The following is a 13,137-nucleotide window of genomic DNA, read 5'->3' as shown; positions in this document are numbered from 1 at the left end:
TGTCGGTTGTGTTTGCGGTGCGGGCTCTGGCAATGGACTTGAACCGGGAGACGGCCAGGCTGGACGCAGGCAGCGGAGCAGACCGATAACGCCTGCCCAAAGAGAGGAGCTCGATGAGACGGTGGCTGTGGGTGGCACGTGCCTTGCGCCGGGCTTTGAGGAATTCTGGACACGGACCGTTTGAGACAGTGCTAGAAACCAGCAGGATGGAAAGGTGCTGGTCCTGCTGCGGAACGCCTGCGCTGTGTCCCCCCGGCCGGGTTTGCTCGCCGTGCAAGTGCATCCTCTCCGTGTGAGAGAGGGATGCTCCGCGCCGCCTCTCCTACAGACAGCTCTTGGGGAGCAAGCTGAGGCCTCGAGGAGATTGTTAAAGAGTCTCTCCAGCCCAGTGGGATTTGAAACCTGCAAGGCTTCCATATGCTGCTCTCTGCAAGGGTGTTATTGTCTACAGACCTATTTATCTCTGTTAGGGCTGTTGCCATAAATAGTATGATAAAAAAGAGCCGTTCCAGCGAGTCAATGAGATAAAGGCTCCAGTCAAGAGCTCACTTTAAAGCTATCTTACAGACTCACTTAAACCTCAATAATTCTTCTTTTGGCAGCATTCATATTTAGCTCCATTATACTTAAAAAAAAAAAAAAAAGGAAAAAAACCCGAGAGGGCGAGGAGAGCAGCGAGAGTGTTTGCTGGGGATCACACGGGTGGTTTGGAAAGGGAACGTGTAAACTCCGCTTTCCTTAATCCAAAGCAAACAGCCTTGCAGGGAGGATGCGGCTCCACTGTTCCGGCGTGGGAAGCCCTGGTTTTGCCAGGCGCTCGTCAGCTGCTCGGAGCTGGATGTGCGGGCAAAATTCGGCCTCTGCGTGGGCAGGAGGTGTTCCTGCTGATGTGCGCCTGTGTCTGAGACCGCCCGAGATTCCCCGGGGAACCGGGAAAACAAGCAGTTTGACAACAGCACCTTGTTCATCCCAGTAACATACACACTCAAGCACTGTCAGAAGGGAACTCGCTGGTGGCACGCGGGGCTGGTGACAGCACCTCGATCCCCTGACCTTTGCACCACCCTTGGAAATAGGGTCCGAGATCAGCGATGGGTGAAAAGTGATGGGGTTTGCTGGTGGCTTATTAAGACCATTAACATCCAAAGGCCGATGTGTCATCTGTGCCCAGGGAGGGGAGTTGGGAGAAGAGGATTTTTCCCAATGACATAAAATAGAAAATCCCTGAGGGATGCCAGTGCTGTGCCGCAGTCTCTCATCCCTGGCTTGAAACACTGATCATTCCTCCTTGCTTTCCCGCTGGGCACTCCTTTGCCCGCTGGAAGCAACTTGGTTTCATTCTGCTCCAAGGACACCTGCAATAGAAAGAGAGAGACGGCGAGCCATCCCGGAACACGCGCGTGCCAGGAGCTGTCCTAGGCACTCTGGCTCACTCAGGGGCTCGCATTCCTGATGGTGAGAACGGGAGAGAGCTTGGGAGGCCAAGGGCAAAAAACCGGCCAGAGCGCAGCCGGCGTCCACCTGGGAGGAAAATCCCGGTCCTGGCCCTGCCGCGCTCCTCAGCTCCGGGAGGAGATGGTTAATGAACTATGTGGTTTTGTTTTAATTAGAATGGAGGCGTCATCCTGTTACTGCGTTACGGTTTAGGTTCTGTGCCGATTATGAATTTACAGCTTGCAAGACTGCTGCCAGGCATCAGCAGAGCTCCTGGCTCACCCCAGCTCCCGCTGCCACCGCCGGCACACGGGACTGGGCAGCTCTGGGTTGTGTCCCAGCGCAGGCGGGACCGGGAATTGCTCCCGAGATACTTGTAGTCCGGTCAGCCGCAGCACCTCGTGCTGTTTGACGCCGTTCCGGGCTGCTCTCCGTGCTCTGACGTGTGCTCCCGCGTGCAGGTGCTCGCCGAGGGACAGCTGCGAGCGAGCGGAGGAGCCGTACCGGTTCGCGGGCAGCATCAGCCAGTGCATGAGCGTCGCCGTGCAGCCCAGCAGCATCTCTGTCTCCGAGCACAGCCTCCCGGTAGGTGCGGCTGGCGAGCGGGAAGGGGTTGGGGACAGGCACTTCCAGCACGTTTCGGGTTCGCAGTGAGCAGTCCGTTCTCCAGCCTTTCTCCCTGCCCAGCAGCACAAGTGTTTTCCCATGAAGTCAGCCTCACAGAGGAACTGGGGAGGGAAGGGATCAGAAGGGGGTGGGGATGGCAGAAACAAATTCCCCTTCCCCTTGGGCCTCAGCTCACATTTCTCTTGGTCGGGTTTCACTCGCTGTTGAAAGGAGAGGCTTTGTTTCCCAAAAGCCCTCATCTGTGAGCTGTGCCTGGCTCTCTGAAGCGTCCCAGCTGTTGCTCTCCGAGCCCCCCAGCACCCCGCGGCAGCTGGCCTTGCCGCAGCCCCTTCCCGCTCCCTGCCCGCCGTGGAAACGACGCGGGGCTGTTGGGAGGGCACGCATCCCCACTGGTTTGCTGCGGGGACGGACGGTCCCAATTCGTGCAGGGCTTGGAGGGGACTTGTTTCGAAGGGCCACGCGTGCCCGGGCAGGGCTGTCCCTCCCGTGCGTGCAGCGGGGCGGTTGTTGGAGCCGCTGTGCGTGCAGAGGGTTGATGGGACCATCACCGCGCTCGTGCGTAAGAGGCAACGTGCTGCTGTCAGGGGTTCCTGGAGCAGGCATGGAGGGTGGCAGAGCAACCAGGGGGACAAAAAGCTGCCATTGCCACCTTCCCTGAACTGCGGTACCCAGAGGCTCAGCAAGGCCTTTTTGTGTCAGCCGAGACCCTGCATCCTTGGATTTCTTTTTCCTCCTGCGCTTCCCATGAAAGGGCAGCTGGCCACCTCCTGTGGGCAGAGGGGTAATTTCAGGGGGTCAGCACTGAATGGGAAAACAGCAGGTGATGAAAATATGGAGGAACCTGGGGCAGCTGTGCCTGCTGACAGGTCGCTGGCTGTGTTTTGTTCCCCTCCTGCCCCTCTTCTCCCCGGCTGCAGCTCAGCTTGCTGGTGAGCGATGCTCCAGACCTGACAGCTGGCGTCACCTGCCTCTTCGGAAACCTGACGGAGGTGGAAGGGCAGGTTTCGGGCAGCCGGGTGGTGTGTGTCTCGCCAGCGGCGAAGGACGTTCCTGCCATACCTGTGGATCAAGGTAAGTGACTGAGTTCTGGACAGCAGTACGACATCTGCGCCATCAGAAAGTGCGGCACGGGTTTGGAAGTATCTGCTGGGTGAAGCGGACCCTTCGGGGCTACTGCTGGAGAAACCCCTGCTCCTGTCAAAGACCACTGAACCCAGGGAGCTAAATAAGCTTCATCCTTAAGAAATCCCACGCAGGGAAAGGTGGGCTGGGAGCAGGCAGCACCGCGTGCTTGCCCCGTCCCCACACCCTCCCTGCGCTGCCAGACCTCTCCCCAGGGCAGGATTTGGGGCTGCAGGAGCTGTCTGTGCCCCCTGGGGTGGCTCACGAGCGGGGCAGGGGCTCACAGCCGTGCCACGCTGGGTGGATCTGGAATGCCAGAGCCCTCCCCTCAGCCTGGCTCAGCACCCACGAGTAGGTGGATGCAGTTTCTATTTTTCGGTCCTGATCTTTGGGTTGTTGCTTCATTAATGTCACTGCTGTCATATTTTCTCTTCCCATAACCAAAATGCTACTTGCTTAAAACTCATTTTCTGCTTGGCACCCTTCCAGGTGTCAACCGTGCTCCCCTGCTGATATCTTTGTATTTCCAAGGCATTATAGGGAGCCTGGGACTTGGCGAGCACTGGGGGCTGAGAGCCGCCGCGGTAGCAGGGCTGGCGTAGGCTTACCCACAGCAGCTCCGGAAGAGCAATCTGCTGTTAATTAACCCAGAGCTGAGGCTCCTGACGAGCTCTGCTAATGCCCTAATGCTTCCAGCATTGTCTCCTAGCCTAGTCTTGGGCTGCTGAATGAGTGGTTTTATACTGGAGACAGCATCCTTTGGGGAAGGGGATGAGGTCCCACGCTCATTTCAGCGGTGACCCAAGGCAGTGTTCAGACCCTGTGTCTCCAGAGCATTTTGCCAGAGCCTGGTTTGGGTTGGAGGCATTGCTGGAGGCTGCCAGCCCAGCACCCTGGGGTGCTCGATTCACGGTCCGGCCAAGGGGATGCTCAGCCTCCCAGCTTGAGGAACCTCTGCAGACTCATGGTGGGTGGGAGGCTGACGCCTGGGGGAGCAGGGGGGTGAAAGCCATTTGACTTCCACCTTCTACCCCAGAAGCAGATGGCTCAGCACGCTGGCAGGCGGGGAGTGGGTGCCTCCGCGTCTGCTGTTGCTTCCCTTGTTGCTGCTGGCAGGATTGACGGGCTCTGGTTTGCATCCCCAGACTGGTTCGGCGTGGTGCTGCAGCTGAAGTCGCGAGAGACGGGGAGGACGTTTGTCAGCACGGAGTTCAAGTTCTACAACTGCAGTGCCCACCAGCTGTGAGTGCTCCTTCCCAGTCCCGGGCTGGGAAATGGATGCTGGGCTCTGGGACCAACTAGGCGGGGTTTCACGCTACTGGGTTCAGCCGTCAGACATGTGCGATGGAAGGGGAGCCCACCGCTCCCTGTCTTCTCTGAACTTCTCTGGGTGCATGTGAGGCTTTCGCTGCCTTGCAAGAGGCAGGTGGAGCGAGCCTGAAAAAAAACCTTAACCTGCTGGTGCCCCCAAGCTGCGCGATCCTGCAACTGTGAACTGGGATGCGTCTCCACAGGCAGAGCAGAGGGGCTGGGGCGGTGGGCTGCAGGCAGCGGGGCGGTGGGCTGCGGGCGGAGCAGGGCGCTGGCCACCGCGGGTGATGCTCCACGGGGTGACAGAGGAGGGCACGGCTGTTGGAGAAGATGGTGGTGAGGTCTGATCTTGGGTGTCTCCAGCCCTGGGGTCTGTATTTCAGCTGGGGCAAGCCAGAGCGCTGGCATTAGGAGCCCCCCACACCCTGCTTGTGCCTGGAATCTGGCAGAGCAACCCAGAGACCCTGTGACAGCAGCACGGGCACAGTGGGCTGCTCCGTGGAGGGCTGCGGGGCTCGGTGCTGCTGAGGTCATGGAGATGTGTCCTCCATGGGCACAACTGCCGCTGGAAGGCGTCACGCAGATGGCTGCCCTTAAAAATGCATTTACAGAGCTGAAGCATTTATAGACTTCTCTCTGGAAACGCAGCAGGCCCCAAAGCACCAAAACGAAATGCGGGCTGGACCTGCCAGAAGTCGGATAGGGAACAGCAGACCTGAGCTGCGAGGTTGGGCGGCATCTCCGGCAGCAGGGTCGGCTGCCGGCTCTGCTCCGGGAGCGTGGTTTGCTGCTCCAGCTGCCTGGTGTAGGACACAAGAAGTGCCAGCACAGGGTCATTCCCGATCTTCCTGCACTGGATTTGAAGCCTCGAGCTGCGGGGCCATCCCTGCTGCGCTTGGAAGAGGGTTGTGTGCACTGATGGGCTTGGCTGGCCTGCAGTTTTTCTAGGCATGCATTCAATTTTTTTTTTTTTTTTCACTTTTGAGCCGTAGTGCAGAGCAGAGGTATGGGGATGAAAGGAGCCCTGTGAGTCCTTCAGTGCCCCCATGCTGCCTCTCATGGTGGTCCGTATCCATTACTTCAGCCATCCCTGCCCCTCGTGACAGCGCTGTCCTTACGTCCTCATCCCTCAGGCTGTGCAGCACCAGCCTCTCCTCCGGCTGCGAGTGCTTGCCGTCCGTCCAGCGCTTCCTCAGCATCCTCCTGGTTTTGAATTTGTGTGAGGGGTGGCATCGCAGGGCCCCCTGTTTTCACATAGGAGCAGAGGCAGTGCATCTTTTCTGGTCTCATTTGGCTTCATCTGACCATGCCTTCCTATCGGCTCCTGCTCGGAGATGAAGCGCTAACGCCGTGGTAAATTCTGCAGCACTTACGTGGCACCGGACTCGTTATCAGGGAGTTCAGCGAGAGCAGGAGCCAGCCTGGCAGGAACGAATCGCAGCACGCAAAGAGGAAGAAGGAATACAGGTCGCAGCCAGAGGAGAAGAGACCTATCGACCCGAAGACCCCTCATGGCAAGGGCCGAGGGGTCTAGGGGGGGCACGGGAGCAGCCGTGCCCGTTGTGGTGTGTGGAGCACGTAGCCCAGCACGGGAGCTGGCGTTGGGCTAAGGAGGGCAGGAGGGGTTTGGGGCTGGGCAGGCGCGTGCTGCTTTTGCAGGCTGTGCTGTGAAACCTCCCGTGCGGGGTCCAGCTGTTGCGAACCCCTGGGCTGAAGATGGTTCAGCGCTCACATGGGCTCCTGTGTCCCCAGGGAGCTGCAGGGGGGTCAGGGAACATGGGGATGGCTTTTGTGTTAAGTGTCTTTTAATAAGGAATAGATTAAGTGGAAGGATGCGCTTTCTGAAGTCAAAGAGAGACAGTGATCCTTAAGAAGGCTGGACCAGAACGAAAGAGCAAAGGTGGTGACCTGGTGTAAGTCGGAGAGCTCAGCATCCTGAGCTGGGCAGCGGCCGGGAAACCACGGTACAGTGCGAGGTGCTGAACCAAGCCCTTGGCCTGGGTGACCAGAGAGGTCCTTGTCCCTCAGACCCGGCTCTGGGAAGCAGAGAGCTCCACCGGCACCCACGGGAAAGCCGGCGGCCAGGGCAGGTGAGGGTGGGAGGAGAACTGCTACAGACCCCAATGGAGGCAGAAATGGGGCAGACAAACAAGTAATTAAGTAAGCTTGCAGGAGTTGATGTTCTTCCCTGGATTTGCACGTGCGTGATTAGAATAAGCTTCCTTAGCTATTAAGGTCACTGCGAATGCATCAGAAGGAAAAGACAATTGAGTTATTAAAACCCGCAGGCTCGTGGCAGCGGCCCGCGAGAGGCGTTGCCCTGGTGCCTCTGCCCAGCTGGCAGGAGAGCTTCTGCCCAGAGACCCGCTTTCCCAGAGTTTCCTACCTAAGGCCACGCTTCCACTTCCCTGGTGATGCTCATCACTCTGTGCTGACCCTGGGCTCGCTCCGGTGCATCCCTGCCCCCGGGCACTGCCCGCTCCTGGCAGCACCCGGGTCTCTGGAGCCACAGGTTATGACATGGAGCCGGATCCCACGGGCACAGCTCATCCTTGTGCCAGCAGATGGTCACCAAAAAGCTGCCGCGCGGCACGGGGGGCTGGCCGCGGAGATGGAGGAGGTGGTGACTGCAAATATTCGCAGCTGTCGTGGCCGGTGCATCTGTCTGGCAGGCGGTTAGTGTGGAGGAAAACCACCCAGCCAGCTCGCTGGCAGCTGGGCCGCCCCGTGTCTGAAAAGGGTCTGCGTTCCTTCAGAAACATTTCATAAACAATTAATTTCTTCCAGCATGAATCAAAAGCGCTCGCTGGCCCCTTTGCACACCAAGGCCAGGCAGGAGTGTTACTGTTGACTTGAAGCATTCCTGAGTTGTAAAACAGCGGATCCAGTTTCTGCCAGGCTTGCCTTGTTTTCCACTTTCTGGAAACTGAAAATGAAGGCTGGTGTCTGTGCGATATTGTGCTTTATTTCATGTGGATGCAATGATGTGCAATAAATTCCAGCTTGTGTTTTATTACTGACTGAAGCGTGAGGGTGTTTAAAGATTGTCTTTTGAGCGTGTGTTTTCTCAGACCTGATCGTTACCTTTGTTGTACCAAAACATCGCTCCAAAGAAATCATTTTCCTGTGAAGGACCCTGAGCCTGGATTTCTGGCCGGGCCTGTCTGTGTCCGTACGGACTGCCTGGGGCGATAACCTCCTCTGTAACGTGCCCTTTCTCCCTAGGTGCCTGTCTTGCGTGAACAGCGCTTTCCGCTGCCACTGGTGCAAATACCGGAACCTCTGCACCCACGACCCAACCACCTGCTCCTTTCAGGAGGGACGGATCAACGTCTCTGAGGTACCGGGCTGGGCTTTCAGCTCTTTCTTCTTTGTTTTTCTGTGGCACAATTAGCATAAGCCATGCTTACGTGAGGTTTTTCGGCTTTCCGTGGGTTGGCGCTCCTCTCTTTGCTGGCGTCGGGAAGCACAGATACGGCTTTAGAGGAGCGCGGTGTCAGTTTAACACAAACGTGGTGACCTGAACACCAAAGCTGATCCCAGCTCTGATACCTGGGCGTGCTCAGGTTCAGTAACAACTGTAATTGCTGTGGGGCTTTTCTCAAAGCCTCCTCGAAGGCCAGCGCGTAGCAGCAACTCTGCTCTACGCGCAGAGCGCACAGGGGTTTGCCTGACGGCAAGCGACGGGTCAGATGGGACCTGGTGGGACTCATTCGGTGGGTTGTGCTGGCAGATCTGAAATTTCTGGCAGGAGCCTGCCTGATTGAGAAGGGAATTACAGACGTGAACAGCCCCAGACTTTGGGAAAGAGAATTGATTCAGGTTCCAGCGCTGTGGACCAGCAGCCGTCTCTCTTAGCAGTCAATAAAAGGTGTGGGGCTCGAGTCCAGCAATGCTTTTAGCGGTTGGAAGGAGGCATAGCCCGTTAACGGCTCTGCGGACCTTCTTATGTCCTGAGGTGGACAAAGAGCCTCAAAGAGCTGCCCCGTGCCCAGGGAGAAGCGTCCACCCTGGGGACAAACCAAAAGCTTTCTCAGTCCGGTTGAAAGCCAAGGCACTTCCTTTCAAGATAACAAGAGAAAGCAAAAGTCTTTGCTTTTTCTTCTCTGGAGCAATGGGGGCGGTTTCTCCTTCACACTCAAAGCATCGCTGTCTTCCCAGGCTTTACAGTTGTAGTTCTTGGGTTTGTAGCCCTTCAACCCCATGATCTCAAAAGCATTTGACAAGTCTCTGGTAAAGTAGGACAATCCCATTATCCCCATTTTCCTCCTGGGAGCACGCAGGACTTGCCTGAGATCACACGGAGGGAGCGAGTGGAGGAGTTGGTATCTCTGCCGGTTCCCGCTGGGATCACAGCGCCGTCGCGTCTCCAAAGAATTTCCTCCGTCGTCTTCATCTCGTAGGGGCTGTTTCTTGCCAGGGGACACTGTGTGATATCTAACACCCTCCTGGTGATTACTTTTGACGAGGGCTAATGATGATGATATAGATGCTCCACTGTTTGCCATGACTTCTCCAGACCTCTGAACACACGGGCAAAGCCAGCCGCCAAAACCGCATTTGGTTGTTTCTGTAAGGCAAATGGATTGCTGCTTGCGTACACAGAGCAGTGCTAATGCCTTTATTGTGGGCATTTCGCTCTGGCTAGCACAAGGCATCAAATCAATGCCTCATGAAGAGTTTCGTCTCTTAATTCAGATCACCGGTCACCAGTGGCGTCCCTCAGGGGTCCGTGTTGGGCCCGGCCCTGTTCAACATCTTTGTTGGTGACATGGACAGTGGGATAGAGTGCACCCTCAGCAAGTTCGCCGATGACACCAAGCTGTGTGGTGCCGTCGACTCGCTGGAAGGGAGGGATGCCGTCCAGAGGGACCTGGACAGGCTGGAGAGGTGGGCCCGTGCCAACCTCATGAAGTTCAACCAGGCCAAGTGCAAGGTCCTGCATCTGGGTCGTGGCAATCCCAAGCACAAATACAGGCTGGGCGGGGATTGGATCGAGAGCAGCCCTGAGGAGAAAGACCTGGGAGTGTTGGTAGACGAGAGGTTCAACATGAGTGGGCAATGCTCCCTTGCGGCCCAGAAGGCCAACCGCATCCTGGGCTGCATCAAGAGGAGCGTGGCCAGCAGGTCGAGGGAGGTGATTCTGTCCCTCTGCTCTGCTCTGGTGAGACCCCACCTGGAGTACTGTGTCCAGTTCTGGAGCCCCCAACACAAGAAGGACATGGACCAGTTGGAGAGGGTCCAGAGGAGGGCCGCAAAGATGATCAGAGGGCTGGAGCACCTCTCCTATGAGGACAGGCTGAGAGAGTTGGGGCTGTTCAGCCTGGAGAAGAGGAGGCTCCGGGGAGACCTGATAGCGGTCTTCCAATACCTCAAGGCGGCCTACAGGAAAGATGGGGAGAAGCTGTTCAGTAGGGCCTGTTGTGATAGAACAAGGGGTAATGGGTTTAAATTAGAAGGAGGTAGGTTTAGATTAGATATGAGAAAAAAATTTTTTACAATGAGAGTTGTAGAGCACTGGAACAGGTTGCCCAGAGAGGTGGTGGATGCCCCATCCCTGGAATCGTTCAAGGCCAGGCTGGATGAGGCTCTGAGCAACCTGACCTAGTCAGGGATGTCCCTGCTTCTTGCAGGGGGGTTGGACTAGATGACCGTTGAAGGTCCCTTCCAACTCTAACTATTCTATGATTCTACGATTCTATGTTCTCGCTGTGCCGCAGCCCGACGGATTAGCGAAGTATTTGTGCTTACCAGCACCGCGCCCGTCCTCGCAGAGCTTGTGTTTGGAGCCGGAGCGGTGCTGCGGTTCTAGCCGTGGCGGTGCCAGCGCGTGCTGCCCTACTTTCAGTCCCGTGTGCCTCTTCTTACCTAAGATTTGCACACGTGTTCACACGGGATTGGGAATTTTCTCATGCCGTTATATTTAATTCAAGAGAAAATATCTTGAATATTCCCTTTTACTCCTGGCCCATCAGAACATGCGTCCCAGCGGAATTCGATGTGTAACGAGCTCCCTTTGATGCTCCTAGGAGTCGTCTGTCTTGAGCAGGGAAAAGAGCTCAAAGCCTCAGCCGCTTTACAAGGTGATGGGGGAAAGAGAGCCCTTCTTCGCGAGCTGCACGCTCGCTCCTTGCACACTCCTGGCTGTACTGGCCAAGCTAAACGCTGCCTTTTTGCCCTGCTTTCCTGAAAATGCAGCAGAGAGAACAAGCTTTTTCTGTGTCTCTGCCTGCCCTGCCAGCAGGAATTGGTCAGTAAAAGTCTCAGGGCAGAGCTCATGGTAGAGGCAGGGATGCGGAGGACGGCTGCTGAAGATGGGTGGGTGCTCTGTGGCGGGGTAGCGAGCGGGTAAGCGATGACCACAGGCATTTGTGATGCCTAGGAAAGGACACCCGTCGACTGCCAGGTCTCTGCTTTGCATCACGCTGCTACGTTTGCAAAAGTGAAAATCTATTGTTGGTGTGCGAGGCACGTTTGGTTTGGAATCACTGATAGATAGATACAGAACCTTCTGCCTTGAACACAGAGCTGTCTTCAGCACGGAGCTGGCTCTTCATCTCCTCGTCTGGTGGGAAATTTCTGACGTGAGGTAAACCCAGCTCTTCTGAGGCTTCTGTTTCCAGGTGGCAGTTCTCTAGGAGTTAATAATTGGATAGGAAACTCTCTTTTCTCAGCCCTTTGTTAGCCTGAGGCATCATTTGCCCACCCAAGGTGCCTGGTTAGACGTGCTCTTCAAAGAGCAACAAGAAGGCAAAGGTCTGGGGCTGGCTTGCACCCCCAGAAGCTGAGTTTCTCCGAGAAGAAGCCTCACAGATGTGTGGCGCTGATTGTCTCACTTTACAAAGCTTCAAATCAGGCCTGTGATAGAATTTGAGTGTGTCTGAGGCTGTTGGGTTTGTGTATGTGGGAGGCTATAAGATCTCTCTCTCAATGTATAAAACATGCAGATGGAGAGGACTGTAGATACATAAATATATCCTTCCACCCCATCCCAGTGGAGAGCTAGAACCAAATAAATCCTATTAGTTTCCCCAAATGTGGGATCTGTCTCTCTTTGATGTCCACTGTGTGCAGATAATGCCATTGCCACGTGTGAGATGCTGACTCAGGGGGACGGAGCGTTTCAGATGCCGGGAGTTCAGTGCAGATTTCGGCTCTCGTCTGATTCCTTTGAATTCTCGTTGCTTTGAGAGCAACACCTTTGCAGCTGGCTGTGCCCTCGGATGCCGAGTGCGGCTTGATGTGCCTTGAAGGAAACAAAATCAAACCTTCCTCATATCTGTCCTTAGAATCCCCGCTGTTGGATACCTGAATGGGGACTCTGATGTGCAGAGAGAACTCAGAGCCACATTTAAGTCCAGCAAGTGGCTTTGCTGGGTCGCATTGAGCTTCTAGAGAGATGTGTTTGTCTGAGAAAGTACCAATAGTAACAAAAAGCCCAGCTGCAGCAAGATTAACACATCTCAACTTGAGAAGATTTGTTTGGGCTTGTTGGCAAGACTTTTTTCATCAGTAGATGTGTATAACCTACAGCGGTTGGTGTTTGGAAGGCGAACGGGCCAGCACTCGGCCGGCGGGGCTGCAGGGACCGGAGGGAGATTGTTCCCACCTGTAACCCAGCCGTGTTCCAGGGAATTGCTCCTGTCCTCACCTCTGGAATGCGGAGGGTCATTTATAGGAGAGAAGTAGGCTCTCCAGCCTTCCATATTTTGCATGGCTGTAAATACCACAGGGCTTCACAAACTGATGGCGAGGACCTGGGATCCAGCGCAGAGCTCAGGGCGTTGGGTAGGGATTTACCAGAGGGAAAAGTCTCGCTTCAGTTGCCTTTCTTTTCATGTTTGGTTTCTAAGGAGCAAGGTCTGCTCTGCTTTCCAGTGGCATAAATGAGGAACAATGTGTTTCCATGAGTGATGGGGACTGTAATTTATATCATTGGGAGCACAACTGTGAGCCAGGGTTTACACTCATGTGCCAGATTCGTTTATGTTTATAACTTTAAAGTGTGTGCGGCAAGTTAACATTCATACAGGACTTTTTTTTTTTTTAAGATTAAAAGGATGAAAACATTATGTTCTCTTCCATTTGGGCTAAATCCCACAGTCAAAAGAAATGCCTGCCATTTCTAGGCAGCTTTTTCCAAATAAGAGCAAGAAGATTTGACCTACTAAAACTGCTCCGTTAAACACAAATAATAACCATGGATGCTCTGTTCTACTCCAGAGGCAGATGCACATCGCGGGTCTTTAAGGTATTTATAGACCTTGGAGTCTGTGAGGCTAAAAAGTGTTGGAGAAGCATAAAATGTCTTTGCAAATTGTGTGTGATGATACTTCATACAGAGAATATTCCTCAAGAGTCTGTGCCACTCATGCGCTGGAGCCGTGTCTTTCTCCAGCAGACCTCCTGGTTTGTGTTTATTCTGGTGTGCAGAAGTCAAGAAGGATAATGAGAGGATTCGGCGCGTGTTTGCTTAGCGCGAGGAGGCAATAATGGCCTTTCTAACTCACTGCAGGATTTACTTCTCATGAATTAAAAAACAAAGTAAACTGATTATGGAACAAATTGTGTATTCTGCTGGCTGCAGGCTCCCTTTTATTCTGCATTTTCTGGATGCTCAGCTCTTCCTGGCACTAGCACGGG

General features: G+C 55.0%; 1 protein-coding gene across 1 annotated transcript in view; it reads left to right on the top strand.

The window, feature by feature from the left end:
• Positions 1–13,137, top strand: part of PLXNA2 (plexin A2) — a 167,912-nt gene that overhangs the window by 98,346 nt on the left and 56,429 nt on the right. The window contains exons 6-9 of the mRNA XM_086765428.1: positions 1,896–2,019; positions 2,979–3,132; positions 4,329–4,425; positions 7,720–7,834. Coding sequence (XP_086621554.1) covers positions 1,896–2,019; positions 2,979–3,132; positions 4,329–4,425; positions 7,720–7,834 — 490 coding nt within the window. The remainder of the gene's footprint in view (positions 1–1,895; positions 2,020–2,978; positions 3,133–4,328; positions 4,426–7,719; positions 7,835–13,137) is intronic.

Source organism: Chlamydotis macqueenii, chromosome 23 (assembly GCF_036417535.1).
Source record: "Chlamydotis macqueenii isolate bChlMac1 chromosome 23, bChlMac1.mat, whole genome shotgun sequence".
Lineage (NCBI taxonomy): Eukaryota > Metazoa > Chordata > Aves > Otidiformes > Otididae > Chlamydotis > Chlamydotis macqueenii.
The sequence above is the reverse complement of the archived record's forward strand: the minus strand, read 5'-3'. Positions and strand labels throughout refer to the sequence as shown.